Raw genomic sequence first — 17235 nt, forward strand, 5'->3', positions numbered from 1 at the left:
CATGTGCTTTTCTGAAACAATGCAAATCTGTGGTAGCCTATATGCCGCTAAACTTTCCCAATGAGATGATAGATATGAGAAATCCAATGTTATACTTCGTTGGGTTCTTTTCTAGAATTTACGATCGGATATCACACTACCCTATGCGTAAGAAGGTATAATGTACCGTACCGTATTATTCAAGTAAACACCACACTTTGAATAAACCAACAAGTAAGAAGCTTCCCCCCTCTTTTGAATAAACGTCGCTGGCCGGGTCTTTATTTTTTTAAAAATAATATACGCCTCGAATAATGATTTTGAACATGACTATAATGAAAGTAACATTATTCTATCAGCAGTGTTTCATGCTGGTGCTGTAAACCTCTATAGAGTGAAATGAAGGGACGTTTATTTAGATTTATTCAACATTAAAATAATATACGTTCACATTAAATAGAAATTACGCCACTTACAACTTCCTGTACAATAAAGCCCCGTGGAATTTATTATAAATAAATATATAGGCCTACAACAGATACGGTAACTCAATGCTCTCTTGACAGAGAACAGCGATTTGCGATCATTTTGGCTGCTTTCACATTTTGCGCCTTTTTGTTGACTGCAACATTTTCTTCACAGACATGCAAACAACATAAGATTGGGATGCCTGCGTTGAAAAAAACATAACATGACACGACATGATGAAAGGCATGGAAATCGCCCTATTCAAAAAGTAATTAATTATTGGCAATCATCATCTCTAGCTTTTATTAAGATTAATGAGAAAGGAAACGAATGAATCATCAGAATATGCCTACAATTTAAAAAAACGATGACCCGCTTAAACCAAACCTACCGACGAAAAAACAACGAGTAGGCCACACGCACGAGCCGTAAGCATTACACCGAAACTACTTTGCTTTAACACTTAATCAATCCATTCTTTTTTGCTATAGTAATCAAGGACTCTGTATTGATTTTCGTGATAAATTATGTAAATGCCTTTCAAATCGTGAATATTGTTTCCAACTATCAACATGTGATGCCGCTGTACAGTCTGTAGAAGTTTGTAGAGACATGCCTCGATTCAATTTTATTAATTTATCGGCAATTTATAAACTGGCGAGCAATTTCTAATAGATACATGGCGTGATATATTGTATGCATGGTTAATCTGGTCAGAAACCTATTAATCCAGGTCATCAGAAGAAAAGATGCCGTTGATAATAAACCCTAATGATATTGATAAATAAGGATTGTATCACTATGCGCCTAACTAGTAAAGGCAATGCGCTAAAACTTGTGTTTTTGACCGATCGATTGAAAAAAAAAATAGGGGGTGAAATGAAACAAAAAGAAATATAATGGGATGGGATATCTGCTGTTCCCGTAGCCAGGCAATAAATGAGTCGCGTTGCGATTTAACTTGATCGTGAAGGAATGTTTTTAACTCGATTGCTTGTTAAAATAATCGTTGATGGTGTAACTTAAAAATCATGGTTAATAATCCAGCGTAAACGTAAGCCTACCTTATATCTGGCCTGGTCACTGGCCAACTTAACAGCCGTGGCAAGGCCTATGCCAGACGAGCATCCTGTAATTATCACTGTCTTCTTCGACATCTTTCGTTGAAACTGAACCTCCGTGCATGTAGATTTGGTGTTAATACAAACGGATGAATATGTTACTACTAGACATGTGTCATGTGATCAGAATGACGTGTCAGCAGCGGAGATGTTCAAGATCCGTACAGAAACGCGTTTATACAAGCTTTCAAACTGTTCCCATACAACTTGATAAATGCTGGGTTTGTGAAGTCATAATGACGCACACTGTATAGAGAGGTATAAAAACTGGTATATCTATGTACATATATAGGCCTATGCCTAGGTTATCTCAAGTAATCCGATCACATTAGATTGCCGCTTTATGTGTCCCAACGGCACTCTCGTCTCCATGAGTTCCGGATAATAAGTCGATGACTGCAACATAATGAACCACGCTCATCATAGGCAAAACAAGTGGTAAAGGGCAAAAATAATTAGGACGGGGGTCCTACCAAAGGAGTTTGTTCATGTTACTGGAATATCTTATATAGGTCTTTAGTACTCTAGCCTTAGGCAAGTCAATGGAATTATTATTATCTTTTTTATATCGAGAACTTTGATAATACAGTGCTAATTCCAAACTGTAAAGTAAGGCCTGAGCGGGTAATATCCTCCGCGAAAAAAATTTGGCCTAGAAATCCGTCCGCGCATTTCGGAAATGGCCGATTTCCTGGCAGATTTTGCCGAAATTAGGCTCTGACCTAATCTTATTATACAAACAATGTATTATGTTGCAGTAATTACGATTCTGTGCACCTATTTTCCTAGCAATGTGTCATCCGCGCAATAACACTCTATAGTGGGCTAATTCAATTATAAAGACGTTATTGTCATGTTTCTTACGTACGTTGAAAAATTTTATCCGTCATAGAACAGAAGTCGACCCTTTCAGGGAGTTGTTATAATGTACTATATAACAACTTATGCCTATTATTTGTAATTGGCATTTGTAATAACAATCAATCGATTAATCAATTATTTATTCAATCAATATACAAGATTCAAGGTACGAAATACCTATCTATATTGTCATAGATAAAACGTGTGAATTATGATTTTTTTAAAATCTTTTTTTTTCAAATAAACAACCAAACAAAAATGTAGCATATTAACCTACAAATAGGCCAATTCATATTTTTAATCATTTCAAAATAGGAAGTAAGGTGTCTAAAAAAGTTCAACATTTGCTTGATTCTGATTGGCTAAAACGGTGTCCTCTTTAAGTCCCACAAGCACATGAGTCACGTGTGACAACAACAGCCCCTCACACTTCATCGCCGTGTCAAAAGCACCAGGTAGTGGTGGTCGTTCTACCAGTTACTACTTATTACTGCTGCAGTATGGATCCAAAAGTTACCTTTTCTGATGATATAGACCACTGTATAAATGATTCAAGTGTTCGTTCTGTCCATGTGTATGACCAGCGTGTAGGTGTCAATTATGCTTGGTTCTTTTGTTTAGCCTAGGTTAGAGTAGATAGGACCTAGGCCTAGCTAGAGAGTCTAACTTAGCCGAGGGTCACTATAACAACTTCCTGGCCGAGGCTAGGCCCTCTCCTTCAGACCCTCAATCCTATGCATGCTGCCTACAGGTGGGTTTCGGTGGGTAGGCATGTCATAGTTAAGAATACATGTTAAAACGTTCTTTTAACGTTAAACTTTTTTTGGCCGTAGATAGTATAAATCTAATTATTATAGCTCCATGGTCCAACCAAGTATTTTTCATGAATGTAGGCCTAAATACAGTTCTGTAGTGTAGACGTAGTGTAAAAAATGGGTACTAATACTACTATCTGTAAACCTAGGCCAGGACAAGTATCGTAATAATAGCCTACACAGTAGTCTGTAGATGAACACAATATGTATTGTTTTTATTTCATCAAAGAAATACTACAGTCACAATTCATTTTAAATAATAAAAATCACCACAGATAGATGGATTTATTTTTCTTATTATATATTGAAACATAACTTGAATCAAATTTAGTTCTCAACTAAAGCTCTCTCCCAAATATAAAATGTTCCTTTAAACTAAAAGTTGTTGTATGCCCATATAAGGTCATGATGTACCTATATATGGTCATGATGTGTCTATATATGGTCATGATGTGATCTCATACCACATGCTTTTGATAGTCTAACACACGGCTTAACTGATCTATGTAGAACCGTGTGTCGCAGCACGCAAGGTTTTGGGCTTTCAATCAGAAGATCGGGGGGCAAAGGTATTTTATCTGCATTTGCCTTTCTTCAACCAGGTGTACAGTATATATGGTACCTGGTACAAGGTGAATGATTTGGGATGAAATTAGTAGTACTGTTTACACGCATAACCAGAAATACTCCCCAGGGCGTTTCTGGATATGTTCACTATATAAATCCTACTAAAAAAAAAAAACAATTTTTGATGTCTCTTCTGTAACCATTTCTAAGAATTTTGACTTGTTCTGTCTCTCTTTTGTATTAAGTATGAGTATGTTGATGAATCTACTCCACTCCTTTCATCTGGTCGACATGAGAGTTCTAGAAAAACCACATTTTGGTTTTCCGTCTTCAACTTGATGAACGCTATTCTTGGCAGTGGTATTCTTGGATTAGCCTTTGCCATGGCAACATCAGGAATTATTTTATTCAGGTGAGGTACATAGATTCAACCCTGAGTATAACAGACCCACAATCCACCCCCATATTACTCCTGGTCTTCATCCCTTCATTACACATTTTTTCCTACTCGCCCCTTCGCAAACAATCTGTTTCAAATTTTATTGCCCCTTTTAGTACTCTCCAACACCTCTTCCTCAGAATACCACTCCCACTCTATTTAAATTTAACCGATTCACCTAAACTCAGATATCTCTTGCCATTTATTATTTTAAATTATTAAACATTGTAGTACTGTAATTACGTTACTATGTAAATGAATGCTGAAGACCATGTAAAATAGATTCTTTCATATTTAAAATTTCCCCGCAGTATCTTGCTGGTTTTAGTGGCATTTCTAGCAAACTACTCAATCAAACTCCTCTTACGAATGTGTCAAACAACTGGAGTAAAATCATACGAAGACATTGGCTTACATGCCATTGGACCAGTAGGCAAGGTAAGTAACCTTACTTAATTGTTGGAATATGATTTACATTTAATGAAATTTGAACATATGTTTAATACAAAATTATTATTATTATCCCTCTCCCCCCCCCCCCTCCGAGGTGCTAAACCCTTGTGAAGCTATTGTTTTATTCTATTCTTTTAAGTTACATTTGGTTGTATTGGTGTGTCTAGCTTGGTTTCCATACAATCACTACAAGCTCTCGCCGACACAGCTTTCGGTGATGCTGATTGGTCGGTCGAATCGAGCAGCCTTCCCGATTGCGTCGGGGACTGCCTCCGCAGTACAACAATTGCACTGAAAACACTGTAGTGATTTTATGGAAACCAGGCTTTAGTAAATCTTTTACCATGATTGATTTTCTTTGACAAAAAACTGTACACCCATATATAGTTATGATGCTCCGGTATATGGTCATTATATGATGTCATCATGACCATATTTAGACATGTCACATGTGTTTGTCAAATAAAATTTGATAGTCTGGACAGGGTTTAAGTAATATTAATATTTTTATTTCATTATTCTAGATTCTTGCTGCAAGTGCAATTATGGCTCAAAATATTGGGTGTAAGTTTTCATCTTATATCTTAGAAATGCAATATAATAAAACTTTATTACAATCAAAATACATTTACAAAATTTACAGTATTACAACACTGTTGTTTTAAAAGATGAAAATGCTAACCCTTGAAATGTCAACTTTATTGTGTCCCATATAATATTATACCGTATGCGCTCAAGCGCAAGTCTGTTCTTAAACACAAAATTTGAATCAAGTTTAAGAGGTGGGCTTAACTAAGGCCTACCGTCGATCCAATTGCTGAAGGCAATACAAATGTTCATAATGACACAAATTAAAACAATTACGGAATAGTAAATTTCAAATACATAAAGCTTGGTTTCCATAAAAATCGTTATACGCTATCGCCGATTCTTTTGACGAGGCTGATTGGTCAGTTGAATCAGGGAGCGTTCACAATTTCATCGGCAGGGACAGCTATACACAGTGCAAGGATTGAAGACGCTGAAGCGAATGTGTAGCGATTTTATGGCTTACGACATGGCCAAAAGTCGATATTGGGCATATTATCAGAGAGGCTCTGGCAGACAATCAAATAACTATTAGCATAGCTCTGGCTATGCAGACGACAATTCAATTGCCTTCTGTTTTTTCCAGTTTCTTGGCACAGGGACTAGCCTGGACCTCGTTCATATTTTGTTGTCAATATAGGCCTACATGTACACGACAATTCCTGAAGACCAGAAAATGTACACAATATTAGGCCAACAATTGAATTACTGTATCACTCTTTTATAGCAGCTCAGTATAGGCCTCCCAAAATACTGGGTCTGGGTTAAACCTAGGTACCTGAGGACTAGTTCTACCTAGCATCAGACCCGAGTGCCGTAATATTTTACATGAAAATTACTCAAGCGGTATTGGGTTGGATTATACTGGAGAATGACGGTATTCATTTGTTAACTTTGTTTTTTTTTACATTGGTTTTAGCAATGTCAAGTTATCTTTTTATTGTAAAAGATGAACTTCCAAGCATTCTAAGTACATTGATAGGTGATCAAGATGCACATTCTAGGTAATGTATACTGTTAAAATTTACCATTTGGAGGTTATGATGCAGTATAATAAATAAATTAATGGCTACAAATGCTAATATTATTCATTTGCAATAGAGACAACTCAAAGTTTGTAAGTTATCATTCTTGTCATCATTATTACTCCCATCATCAATATTCATTATCATGGTGAAGAACCATAATGATGATGGCACCAAGGAAGTCTAAATTCAGCTTTTTTCTTTAATTTCCACAGGTTTTTTTTTGTATGTTTATGCAATAAATTAACTGTATTCAAATAAAATTTTATTCTAATTTCCCTAAATATGTTATTCTTCCTGTTGTGGTTACTGATTACAGTACTTAACATGAATTTGTTCATTATCACATAGCAAAGCCAACCAGTAGGTTGATTGCAATTTCACACTGTAAACATATGGAAATTGGCCTTGCCATATGATATGAATCATTATGATAATTATAATAATGAAGTAAAATTCTTAAATAATGTATGTATGTACTGTATATAAGTTTCAATGTTATCTGTCATATACTGTACAGGTACTTTCAGAGAATTGTTGATATTTATGCCAAGCAAAACATGAGTTGAGTAAAATTGGCCAAGCAAAACATGAGTTGAGTAAAGTGTATGTATCTTTCTCACTAAGTTGCATATATCAAGGCAATTCAACAACAGGATGCACATCTCCACTAGCGAACACAGCGTTTGTGTATAGTCCTTTGATTTTAACTGTGGCATCGGCAATCCAAGATTAGTTTTACCTGTACAGCCGTCAATTATTAGTCTATGCGTGCCACACATTTTACAGTTTTAGTTACCATTTTATTAATTTTTGGGTAATCCGCAATATTGTCTGTTACATCTGACTTCTTTTGACCACAAGCTTGTTAAGTGCTTCTGTAAACTACAATTTGATTCTTGAAAATTGATCAACAAAATTAAAAGTTATGGCAAATGAAAATTTATGATTTGTAATAAAATTCTTGTTCTTATATAACATTAAACTGTAATTTTGACAGTGTTGGACTAAAATGTACAAAATAAACATTTATTTAATTTTTCTGCGAAGTGAGTCTCATGAACCACCCGACCCCACCTGATCATAAATAAAGAAATAAGGAATATAATTTCAGTCAATGTTAGTGCAAAAAATAATTAGGGCTTTGTAATCCCAGCACGACACGCAGTTACCATGGCAACTGACACTCATGTGGATATTTCGTCACATGCTGACAATATTAATTCTGGTTTGTATGGGTTTTTGTGATGATCAGGGCATGTTAAACAGGAATTCTTATTTTTCACATCCCCCTTCCCCCAATACCAAAACCAGCCTATTTCCCTGTGAGGGATAATACATGCAAAGTCCAGTAGAAAAGATTTATTTCCTTACATTGATACTATACTTACCTGGATGAATAATAATATTCACAAATGTATCTTCAATACACATTGATATTTATAAGTTATGTGGTATTATTTCCACACCCACCCACCTATCTCAAATTTACAGAGTAGCTATATGTGATTAAGTAATATTAAAAATACATGCAGATATATTATACAAACATTTCTTTTGCTATAGATTTCTCCGCTCCCCATATCTAGAGCGGTCAATATTTGTTTTATATACCTCATACATAGATTCTACGAGACCTAAAAAATTAATGAAAATTGAACACACAATAATTAGGAGGCTTACTTACTAGGCCTAGACAGTCAGAGAGCCAATCTCCCTCAGCGTCGTAGAGGTCGTGTCTCCTTTACCATTTGTACATAGCAATGCAGCCTAGAGATTGCACATCGCGCGGCAGGACAAAAAAGTGCTATGCCATAGGGAAATAGTACATACTTTCTATAGTTTCTATTGCCTGCTTCTTAACCAATCAGATGCCTAGAATCTATGTATGTGGTATATAAAAAACCACTCTTAGTGTGACTTTGGAAATTGTGGTGCTTCCTAGTCAGAAAGGCTTCTCAACTGTCCAATATTTTCACTTCATCAAAATTTTCTTTTGGGATGCTTAATTTCCTACTACACTTTCTTTCAATTCTAATGAGATATTCTGGAAATTTAGGCAGAACCAACTCCCAAATTCTTTCTGAAGGAGGCTTGCCCGGTACACTTTCTGTCTTGTCATATATAGTCTTAGAATACTCGGTTATAATGACTGATGCATCCTTTCTCAAAATAGCAAACTCTTTAAGAAATGGTTCATACTTATTTGAAACATATATTACTATTTCATGGCAGTTTGACACCGGATCCTCTGGTGAAATGCTGATTTCCTGGGATTCAGGTTCTGCTGTTGGCAACTGCATTTCTATTTTTTGAAAAATTGTTAGTGCCTTGCCGAGAAATTGCCTCCAAAGCTGAAACCACAGCACAAGGGACCAGTCAAACCTATTAATTTCTTCATCTAGATCTGTTGGCCTCCAGCCAGAAGCAATTGGAACTTTATAGTACTGGCCCCACACATTCATTGTTCTCATCAGGAATGAAGGAAACACGCCCTGCCTTAATGTGGCTCTGATGTACTGTATAATCTCGATGCAACATGTCACAGTATCTGGAGTTCCTGAGCACAGCTTGTCATATTCATGAAAAAGAACTGCATTTTTAAACACATAAGAAGACAAGTTAATGTCTTTTATTGGTCTGTTGGTATCTGTGCCATGTGTAAAAATATACTTCAGCAACTTGTAGCATTGTTTGTGGATGGGGTTGAGATGGCTCACCAGAAAGACCTCTGTAGTGGCATGGGAAATGTGGAGATAAGGTGCATTAGGTGATTGCCCTGACTCTTTACACACAAGATGGAACTTTCGATTTTCCAGAATTTCAGCTATGTGGGTTGGGAACCCATGGATGTCACTTAAAAGAGAAAAGTCCTCTACAGAAACTGCTGGCATTATATCAACATCAATATCCAGTGAATAGTGTGTTTCTAAATGTATGTCCCTTTCACAAAGTCCACTATAAATATCAGGTCCCTTATACTCATCCTTGAACTTGTGCCATTCTAGTTTTAGAGCTAGAAACTCTGAACCTTTCAAGACTAAGATACCTTGTGGTGTCAACATTTTCTTCTTTGACAAGGGCGTAATAACCTCACCGAGAACCTTAATGAATTCTCTACGCACCCCCACATGGTGAATGCAGCAAATATCATCATAGAGCTGTCTAATTATGTAGAACATTCTATCATCATCACTTTTGACATTAAGAAAAGCTACCATGTAGCCCGGTTTACACCCATCAACACCCTCTATCCATATGTTTTCCTTCCTAGAAAGGAAATCAAAGCACACCATAAAGTCAAACTCATTTGGAGAACAGTTCTTGGTTCCCTCTACAAAACTGCCAACACTTATGACTTCCTTGATATTCAGGTGAGGTTTTCTTCTTCCTATCTCATCCATCACATGTTGAACGATTTGTTTTGTTGCTCTGTATATGTGGTCAACAGTGTCTGGGTCTGAGTGAAGGTTACAATACGTCTGGTCGACATGTTTCAGAAACTCCTTGAGTGCCATCTATTTTTGTTTGCGTGTGTCACTGTAAAGAGAGAATAACATATGGCATTAAAATCTCCACCAATGCTAATTACACTACAGTGCTACTAGTACTACTTTCAAATACAACAATACCCAGTGGTGTATCTAGGGGAAAAAATCTAAAAGTACCTTGATATATCAAAAGAAAGGATCCAAAATTTCAGCTTCAATTTCCAAGCGGTTTTTAAAGCACAACCTTTTGAAATTTGGTACTACACCCCCTTTTTTCATTCAGGCAATGGTTCCTTTAACTTTGTGCAGTTTTTATGAAGCTATCTTCTGGAATAACAGCGATGAATTTTGTTTTGCTACATAATACCAATATTTGACTCCTCTTTCAGGAAGTACCATTCAAAATTACCAAAAGTTCATAAATTAAAAACCACTTGGAAATTGAAGCTGACATTTTGAATTCTTTCTTTTGACATCAAGGTATTTTTAAGGAAAATCCAAGGGTAGGGGGTCACATGACATGGTGGTTAATTTTAGCCAGGATGACCCCATACTTTGCGACCTAGCGCCCCCTTACTACTATTACCACTCTGCTGCTGCTACGACCTCCACTACTTACCATATATACTACACTGCTAACTGTAAAACCTCGAATAGAATGCTAATGGGCTTAATCTTGAATACAAGCCCATGGGATTCTAATCAAGATAGTATATTATAGACTTCTTTTCGAGCTAATACTTACATTCAGACAGACGTTATGTTTGATTATGTTGATGATCATTGTGATCCTGTGTGAGTATCAATATATTATCTAGCATGGTTAAAATTTAAAAAAAAACAGAATTTTGAATCCCAAAGTTGAAAATGTTGTATATTCGTAGTAATACCATATATTTACAGCATTCATTTTGAAAAGAAGCCCACTCTTTAGTTTGTCTCGAAAAGAAGCCCTCGGAAAAGAAGCCCATCCAAGGGTCCTATAAAAGCCACCCAGAACTTCTATTCGAGATTTTACGGTATCATTAAGTACAGTAGTATATTACCACCATTGACTACTTAGTCAAATATCCAATCCAATCTAAGTCTCAATGCACCAAGGGAGTGCTCAGGAAAAAGGGAACGAAGGGAACAGTTTGGAAGAAAAAAGTATACAACTCCTACCTCAACAAAATTCACTCTGTAGGACCTAATTATATTGCAAAGATCATTTCTTGATGTTGCGTTGTACAATAATTGAAATTTTATGCTGAGGAAATTCCACAGGTTTTATTTTTAGCTGCCTGTTTTTTGTTCTTTAACAATAGGCCTTTTCCACGAATCGGTAGACATCTTGAGGTGATTACAAACAACCCAAGTCAATGGTGCATAACTAACAGAAATAAGATAAGCATTGAGGCTAAATTCTTGTCCTCATGTTATCTAAAAATTCATAACTCCATAACAGAGGGTCGTATCACATTAATTTTTTCTGGAAAATGTTCTCAAAAGACTATTCTTCACCAATATATGAATAAAAAAAAATATTGAAAAATGTTTTTGACCTCTGAAATCAAGATGGAAAAAGAAAAGTCTATCTAAGTAGTGTATTAAAATAGTCATTAGGGTCATAATGCCAAAAGTTAGTTGAAATATACTTATGTCACAGACTTTTCATTGAGCTAAGCCACTGGATAAAGAATGCTCACCGTTTGTGTGCTGCTTGTGATTGTTACACCAAATGTCAAAGTTCAAAGGTCAAATTCTCAACATGATCCAATTTGTGCTCAAATTTACCAGGAATGATCTGACTGGGTTCATGTTTTACTGAACATAATTTCTAGTAAATTTAAAAATGCTATTTTAAGGTGCTTTTTTATGTTTATGCAATAAATTAACAAATCAGATTTAATATTCTTAATTTACTACAGCAATTGGTATCTGAATGGCAACTATTTATTACTGATTGTGGCATTGACCATTATTATACCGTTGGCATGCTTACCCAAGATTGGTTTTCTTGGCTTCACCAGTGGATTCTCCATCCTGTTCATGTTATTCTTCACTGTTGTGGTTAGTAATTATTTAATGCTAATTAGTCATTAACATACTGCAAAGCCAGCTAGTTGGTTGACTTTAATTTTCCACTGTAAACATATGGGAATTGGTCCTGCAAGTTGATATGGATCGTAGATTATAATTATAATAATAAAATAGTATACTTAAAAAGGTGTACAGTATTTTCATGGACACGAATGATGGCGGAAATGAAATTGGTCTCATTAATGCAACATTCCATTTACACCATGCAATAAGTACCATCAACATAAAAAAGATCATAGTAAAGCGATACAAACGTATTGGCTGTTTATTGTACATTCAATAAACAATGTAATTAGACAGCTACTTATTGAATTTTGATTTCATCTGAATTGTGTGATTGATTTATTATTTAATTCCCTTTTTCTAGGTTGTTGTCAAAAAGTTTATGATACCTTGTCCCACAGACTCAAATGTAACAATTTCAGAGGAGTTTAAGGTGCTTGCTAACTTCTCAACAGACCAGTGCAAAGCCAACTACTTTACATTATCACTTAAGGTTTGTGAAGTTTATTCTTAACTGATATTAAGGAAACATATGTGTCTCCTAACATTGAGTTCAATATTGCTCCAACAATGGACTAATTATTTCAGAATAAAAGGAAATCTCGGATTTTTAATTGTTTACCTCATGTTCTATTGTCATTTGTGTATTTAATAAAAAAATGTATTCAAGAAATTAATTGCCATTTGCAGGCTAAAAACATTGACCACTCAATGATGATGGTGTGCTACTTTTCATTAGTATTATTTTTTTAATGGCATTATAGTGTAATTATAACATTTAATAATAAACATTTTGCATACAAGTTTGTATTTTGCTTTTTCAAGATAAGAAATGTTCAGAACACATGATTGTACCCTAATGTTTATTAGTATTATTTTTGAAACATGCTTAATATAAAATTCTAGCAGTAACATATGTTTAAAAGTCACGCTTCATAAGCATTTATCAGCATTCACACATCAGCAGTTGACCTTATATGGTGATTGGAGGGAGTTAAGAGTGGTCTGGTAAAATGCTGCCTGAAAGAAGTTATAGTTCTTAACTTGGGATTTTAATTCCATCTTTTTTTCTTTTTTTTTTCAAAATAAATTTTTTAATTCAATCAGTTTCCTTTATCATATATTTTTTTACAATTCTCAATTCAAAGATTGATTGAAAAGGCATCAATTACAAGCAAGCTTTAAGTTGTGATGCCCTACAAAGAAAGAACAATAATAACTACAAAGTAAAAATAAAAAGATAATAATAGAATCAATTTATAAATCAAAATTCTTTAAAAAAAGTGTAATGATGATCTTGCATAATAATGCTTTGCTTGTTTTTCCACAGACTGCCTATGTGCTTCCAACGATGGCATTTTCTTTTGTCTGCCACACAGCAGTTCTTCCAATTTACTGTGAACTTTCAAAGTAAGTTGGAAAAATTTCTATTCTGTAAACTGCTTATATGTACAAATAGATAAATAATATACAGTAGTTTGTTGTATTCTTAATATTTTACTGAAATAGGTTTGATTACAAATAAGTAAGTTTTGAGTTGGTTTAGATGAACTTCAGTGTTAATAGCTTCCACACTTGTCAGTTGTGCAATACATTTACAGTTTGGGAAAAAAACATTGTCGTGTAATTAATAATTATTTAAAAAGGCAACCTTTCTAAAATTCTGGAGCATCATACAAAGATTAGCATATTTATAAAGTGAAAAATATAAGAAAATATACCCTGTAGAAATGTTGTAAAATAAGAAGTTAGGACAAAGTTATTGTAGCTTTAGGCGGTGTAAAAGCAGTCGTCAAGGCATCAATACATTGATACTCAATGTTGCAAATGTTATGGATTACTCATTTTCTTTTATGTTTCCTTTTCTTAAGGCCCACATTATCTCGCATGCAGAATGTTGCAACAACATCTATAGGCATCAGTTTTGTGATGTACATTATTTCTGCTCTGTTTGGCTATTTAACTTTTTATGGTAAGTTGAATTTGGCAGAGAAGGGTAGAATGTATGATGTCTCACTACGTATTACGTTAATGATGATGAATGTGAGGATGATGTAGGAGTTGATAATGTAGTGATGGTTATGATGATGATATTGTTGATCATGTAGTTATGTTTAGACTTTCCACAAGTATCTAATTTATTGATTTTTCCTAGTACTGTATTAGCTAATTTCGGAGCACACCACCAGTGTTTATGTTTATGTTGTTATGTTGTAGAATTTGGATGCGATTTATAATCCCGAAAAAGTATAGTATGGAATGCCATGCAAATAAGTAATGGAACGCCACTGGTGCCAAAATTGATATATTTTTAATGGTTTTCACTGATTAAGACAAAATTAGGGACGTCTTGTTATGCTTATGAGGTAGTGGGGATTATAGTGGTGATGATGGTGATTTATTTATTTATTCACAATCTTTAACCAGGTTGGCCCAATCAGTCAAGTAGACTGGTCTTCCTTGGGTCCCTGGGTACAACAGTTGTTAAAATATAAAGTAAAACATTTAGCTAAAATACAACAATAGACATATAAACTATATAAAGATATAAATTAACATGAACAAAATAAAAATATAGAATATAAAATAAGAGCCTAAAGTAATAATGCTTTAAAGTTACTGTTAGAAAATTTAAATTATGTGGTAGTGATGGTAATTTTGTGGTTCTGATGGCGGTGATCACAATTACAGATACTATGTTACTTTTCCTGTTGATATGTGTGTTGATTCCTTATTCTTATACCCTGTATTAGGTAATGTTGAAAGTAATCTGTTAGAAAGCTACACAAACAGTGATGACAAGCTGATCCTGATTGTAAGGTTTGCCGTTGTGTTGGCCATTGTGCTCACTGTGCCTCTTGTCCATTACCCTGTAAGTCCTTGTGTAGTTTTCATTTAAATTTATAAACAATAAAACTCATTTTTATAATTACATACATAGTGTATTGAGTGTGCAGAGCCAACCTATAATTTCTGTTTTCCATATTTTTTTATTCATTTACTTGTAATTTTCTTTACCTGAACCAAACTGATTCTAAAAAGAGGTACACTATCTCATAAATTCTTTAGTGCTTCTTAAAAATGTAAACATCCTGACCTCTTGATCTTGTTATAGGATGTGATGCTGCATGACGCCTTGTATATCTAGGCACAACCTGCATAACTGTATTTGCTTTTACTTCTACAGACACGGAAAGCTCTACTAATGGTAGTGAATATGCTGTTTCCAGGGACAACAGGCTTCTCCTGGTTCAGGCATTTGGCTGCAACTGGTGTTCTGATGTCAATTGGACTATGTCTTGCCATTTTTGTTCCCGATCTTAAAGAGATATTTGGATTTGTTGGTAAGTCATCTTATATGTGCATTCCACATAGTGTAAGTGGGCAATAATTCCTACTCTTTTTCCCATTAATCAAGTTCTTTAATGTCCAAGTCTAGATGCTTTCAGTGTGCTTTCAGCTAATAAATTACCCAGAATGCAATAATCTCATTAGTGCACATATTTTGGTCACTACTACTGTACTAAGCTGAATCCAACACTATGTAATGTTTAATAATGCAATAATCTCATTAGTTCAATGCGCATACTTTGGTCACTAGTACAGTCCTAAGCTGAATCTAACACTACAGTATGTAATGTTTAGTAATGCAATAATCTCATTAGTTCAATGCACATACTTTGGTCACTACCACTAAGCTGGATCTAACATTATGTTATGTTTAATATTATGCTTACTATTGTTATTCACATATTTTAGATTATTCACAAATGGTTGTGTTTTTTAGGTGCTATAGCCTCCTCTAGTTTGGTTTTTACACTGCCAGCATTTTTCTACCTCTACCTCGGTAAAGAACCTCGTCTATCCAGGCAAAAGATTCAGGTGAGTGCCCTTTAAGTTACATGGTTGAAAGGTGGGTGGGGGTGTAGGCTGGAATTTAGTTTTCATGTTGTATAAATAATTAAAATTAACACTCAAACAGTCATTGGCAAGTCAAGTGGTAGAGAGGTAAGGCGGGGATGCCGATAATTACAATCTTAACATCGGGGCTGTCAAGCTGCTCCTCATTGAGGGTTGGGTTGGTGGAACCAACTCTTCTCAGATAAGGACTAAAAATGGAGGTCCACTGTACACATCTGGCTTGTGTGTACTTTAAAGAACCCATTGCATCTTTCTGAAGTATAGGGGGAGGGGCTACCCTGATGTTATTGTTCATTTCAGCCCCTTTCATTGTGGAATGATGAATATGTAGCTATTATAAGCCCCTGTTTATGGCAGCTAGGTAGTCATGGACCACGCACATACGCAATTCAGCGCAATTTAGCGAGTGAATAATGAGTTATTCTCCTTCCTTTACCCTAATGAAGCAAATAGGTGTAGCAAGTAGATATAGCCGTGCCAGTCTAAACAGTATTATCAGGTTATAATGAGTGATAATTTAAACTGAATTATCTAACTAATTATAAAAAAACAAATTTGTAACAATTTCTTTTTTTCTCCATGTAGGCCTTGCTTCTATTCATCACCGGTATAATTCTAATGTTGACAAGTCTTGGTGTGATAATTGATGGTATTCTGAATGGCAATTGATAGTGCTTTGACAGTAGGGGAGGTGATGTTCTCAATAAATTATTTTACCAAGTTAGAATCAGTATGATTGATTAGTAGTAAGATTTTATATAGTGCTTAAATGACATCATTCCTTATTGAAATAAAGAGTTAAATTATAAAGTATTATAGGCCAGTGAATTGTAGTAGTAATATTAATGGAGTAGTTGTAGAGAAACAGTACAGTACTTTTGTATTCAATAGTTTTATATTTCATCATATCATAAACTATTTTTGCACAATGTTTCTATTGTCCTTTTTCATTATGAAAATATACTATATTATTCAAATTTTAATGACGTTTAATGAATTTTACTCAATTTGATTATTTACTGGTACTTATTTTGTATAACTTGTTTTAAATTATGTATTCTTATAATTGTTTAGTGAAAATAAGGCATGGTGTATCACATGCCTCATTTCTTGTGTATCTTAGTCTCTGTATTCCAATTAAGCATGTGCAATTTAGGATTACTGGTATATATTTATTATTTAAAATTCCTTGCACACTGTTACAATATGTGGTTCTAAAGCCATGATTCATCTGAATACTTAGCTGTGAAATGTGGTTGATCAAAATTCCTGTACTTTGATAATGAATACCTCTTTACATGGTGACAGTCTGTGCAGATCTTTGCAGGACAACTATGAATAGACACTCATGTATGCATCAGGGAGCTAAAGTGTATTGAGACTAGCATTTTTAGATATATAATAACTATTCATGCTGTATTC

The 17235-nt window shown here is 34.7% G+C and overlaps 3 protein-coding genes across 4 annotated transcripts in view; 1 reads left to right on the plus strand and 2 right to left on the minus strand.

Annotated features, from left to right (window-relative positions):
- LOC117111651 (estradiol 17-beta-dehydrogenase 1-like) overlaps positions 1 to 1731 on the minus strand; it is an 8557-nt gene extending 6826 nt beyond the window's left edge. Inside the window, exon 1 of the mRNA XM_033254621.1 lies at positions 1512 to 1731. Coding sequence (XP_033110512.1) covers positions 1512 to 1604 — 93 coding nt within the window. The 5' untranslated portion in view covers positions 1605 to 1731. The remainder of the gene's footprint in view (positions 1 to 1511) is intronic.
- A 1119-nt stretch (positions 1732 to 2850) lies between these two features.
- LOC117111654 (probable sodium-coupled neutral amino acid transporter 6) lies at positions 2851 to 16974 on the plus strand. Of its 2 annotated transcripts, none has more exons than XM_033254623.1 (13): positions 2851 to 3022; positions 4057 to 4223; positions 4562 to 4688; positions 5228 to 5267; positions 6211 to 6295; positions 11718 to 11859; positions 12257 to 12385; positions 13223 to 13302; positions 13764 to 13864; positions 14646 to 14764; positions 15080 to 15236; positions 15680 to 15774; positions 16399 to 16974. In XM_033254623.1, the coding sequence occupies exons 1-13, from the start codon at positions 2930 to 2932 to the stop codon at positions 16480 to 16482; spliced, it is 1419 nt and encodes a 472-aa protein (XP_033110514.1). In that variant the 5' UTR covers positions 2851 to 2929; the 3' UTR covers positions 16483 to 16974. The 2 variants fall into 2 exon arrangements, with proteins under 2 accessions (XP_033110514.1, XP_033110515.1); XM_033254624.1 differs by having other exon boundaries at positions 2851 to 3016.
- Positions 6312 to 11302, minus strand: LOC117111652. The gene is made up of 2 exons (XM_033254622.1): positions 10972 to 11302; positions 6312 to 9856 (listed from the first exon to the last, which is right to left on the minus strand). The coding sequence occupies exon 2, from the start codon at positions 9832 to 9834 to the stop codon at positions 8275 to 8277; it is 1560 nt and encodes a 519-aa protein (XP_033110513.1). The 5' UTR covers positions 9835 to 9856; positions 10972 to 11302; the 3' UTR covers positions 6312 to 8274.
- Positions 16975 to 17235: the final 261 nt, after the last annotated feature.

Source organism: Anneissia japonica, unplaced genomic scaffold (assembly GCF_011630105.1).
Source record: "Anneissia japonica isolate Jap-2015-1 unplaced genomic scaffold, ASM1163010v1 scaffold287923_len1623670_cov205, whole genome shotgun sequence".
In the NCBI taxonomy this organism is placed as follows: domain Eukaryota; kingdom Metazoa; phylum Echinodermata; class Crinoidea; order Comatulida; family Comatulidae; genus Anneissia; species Anneissia japonica.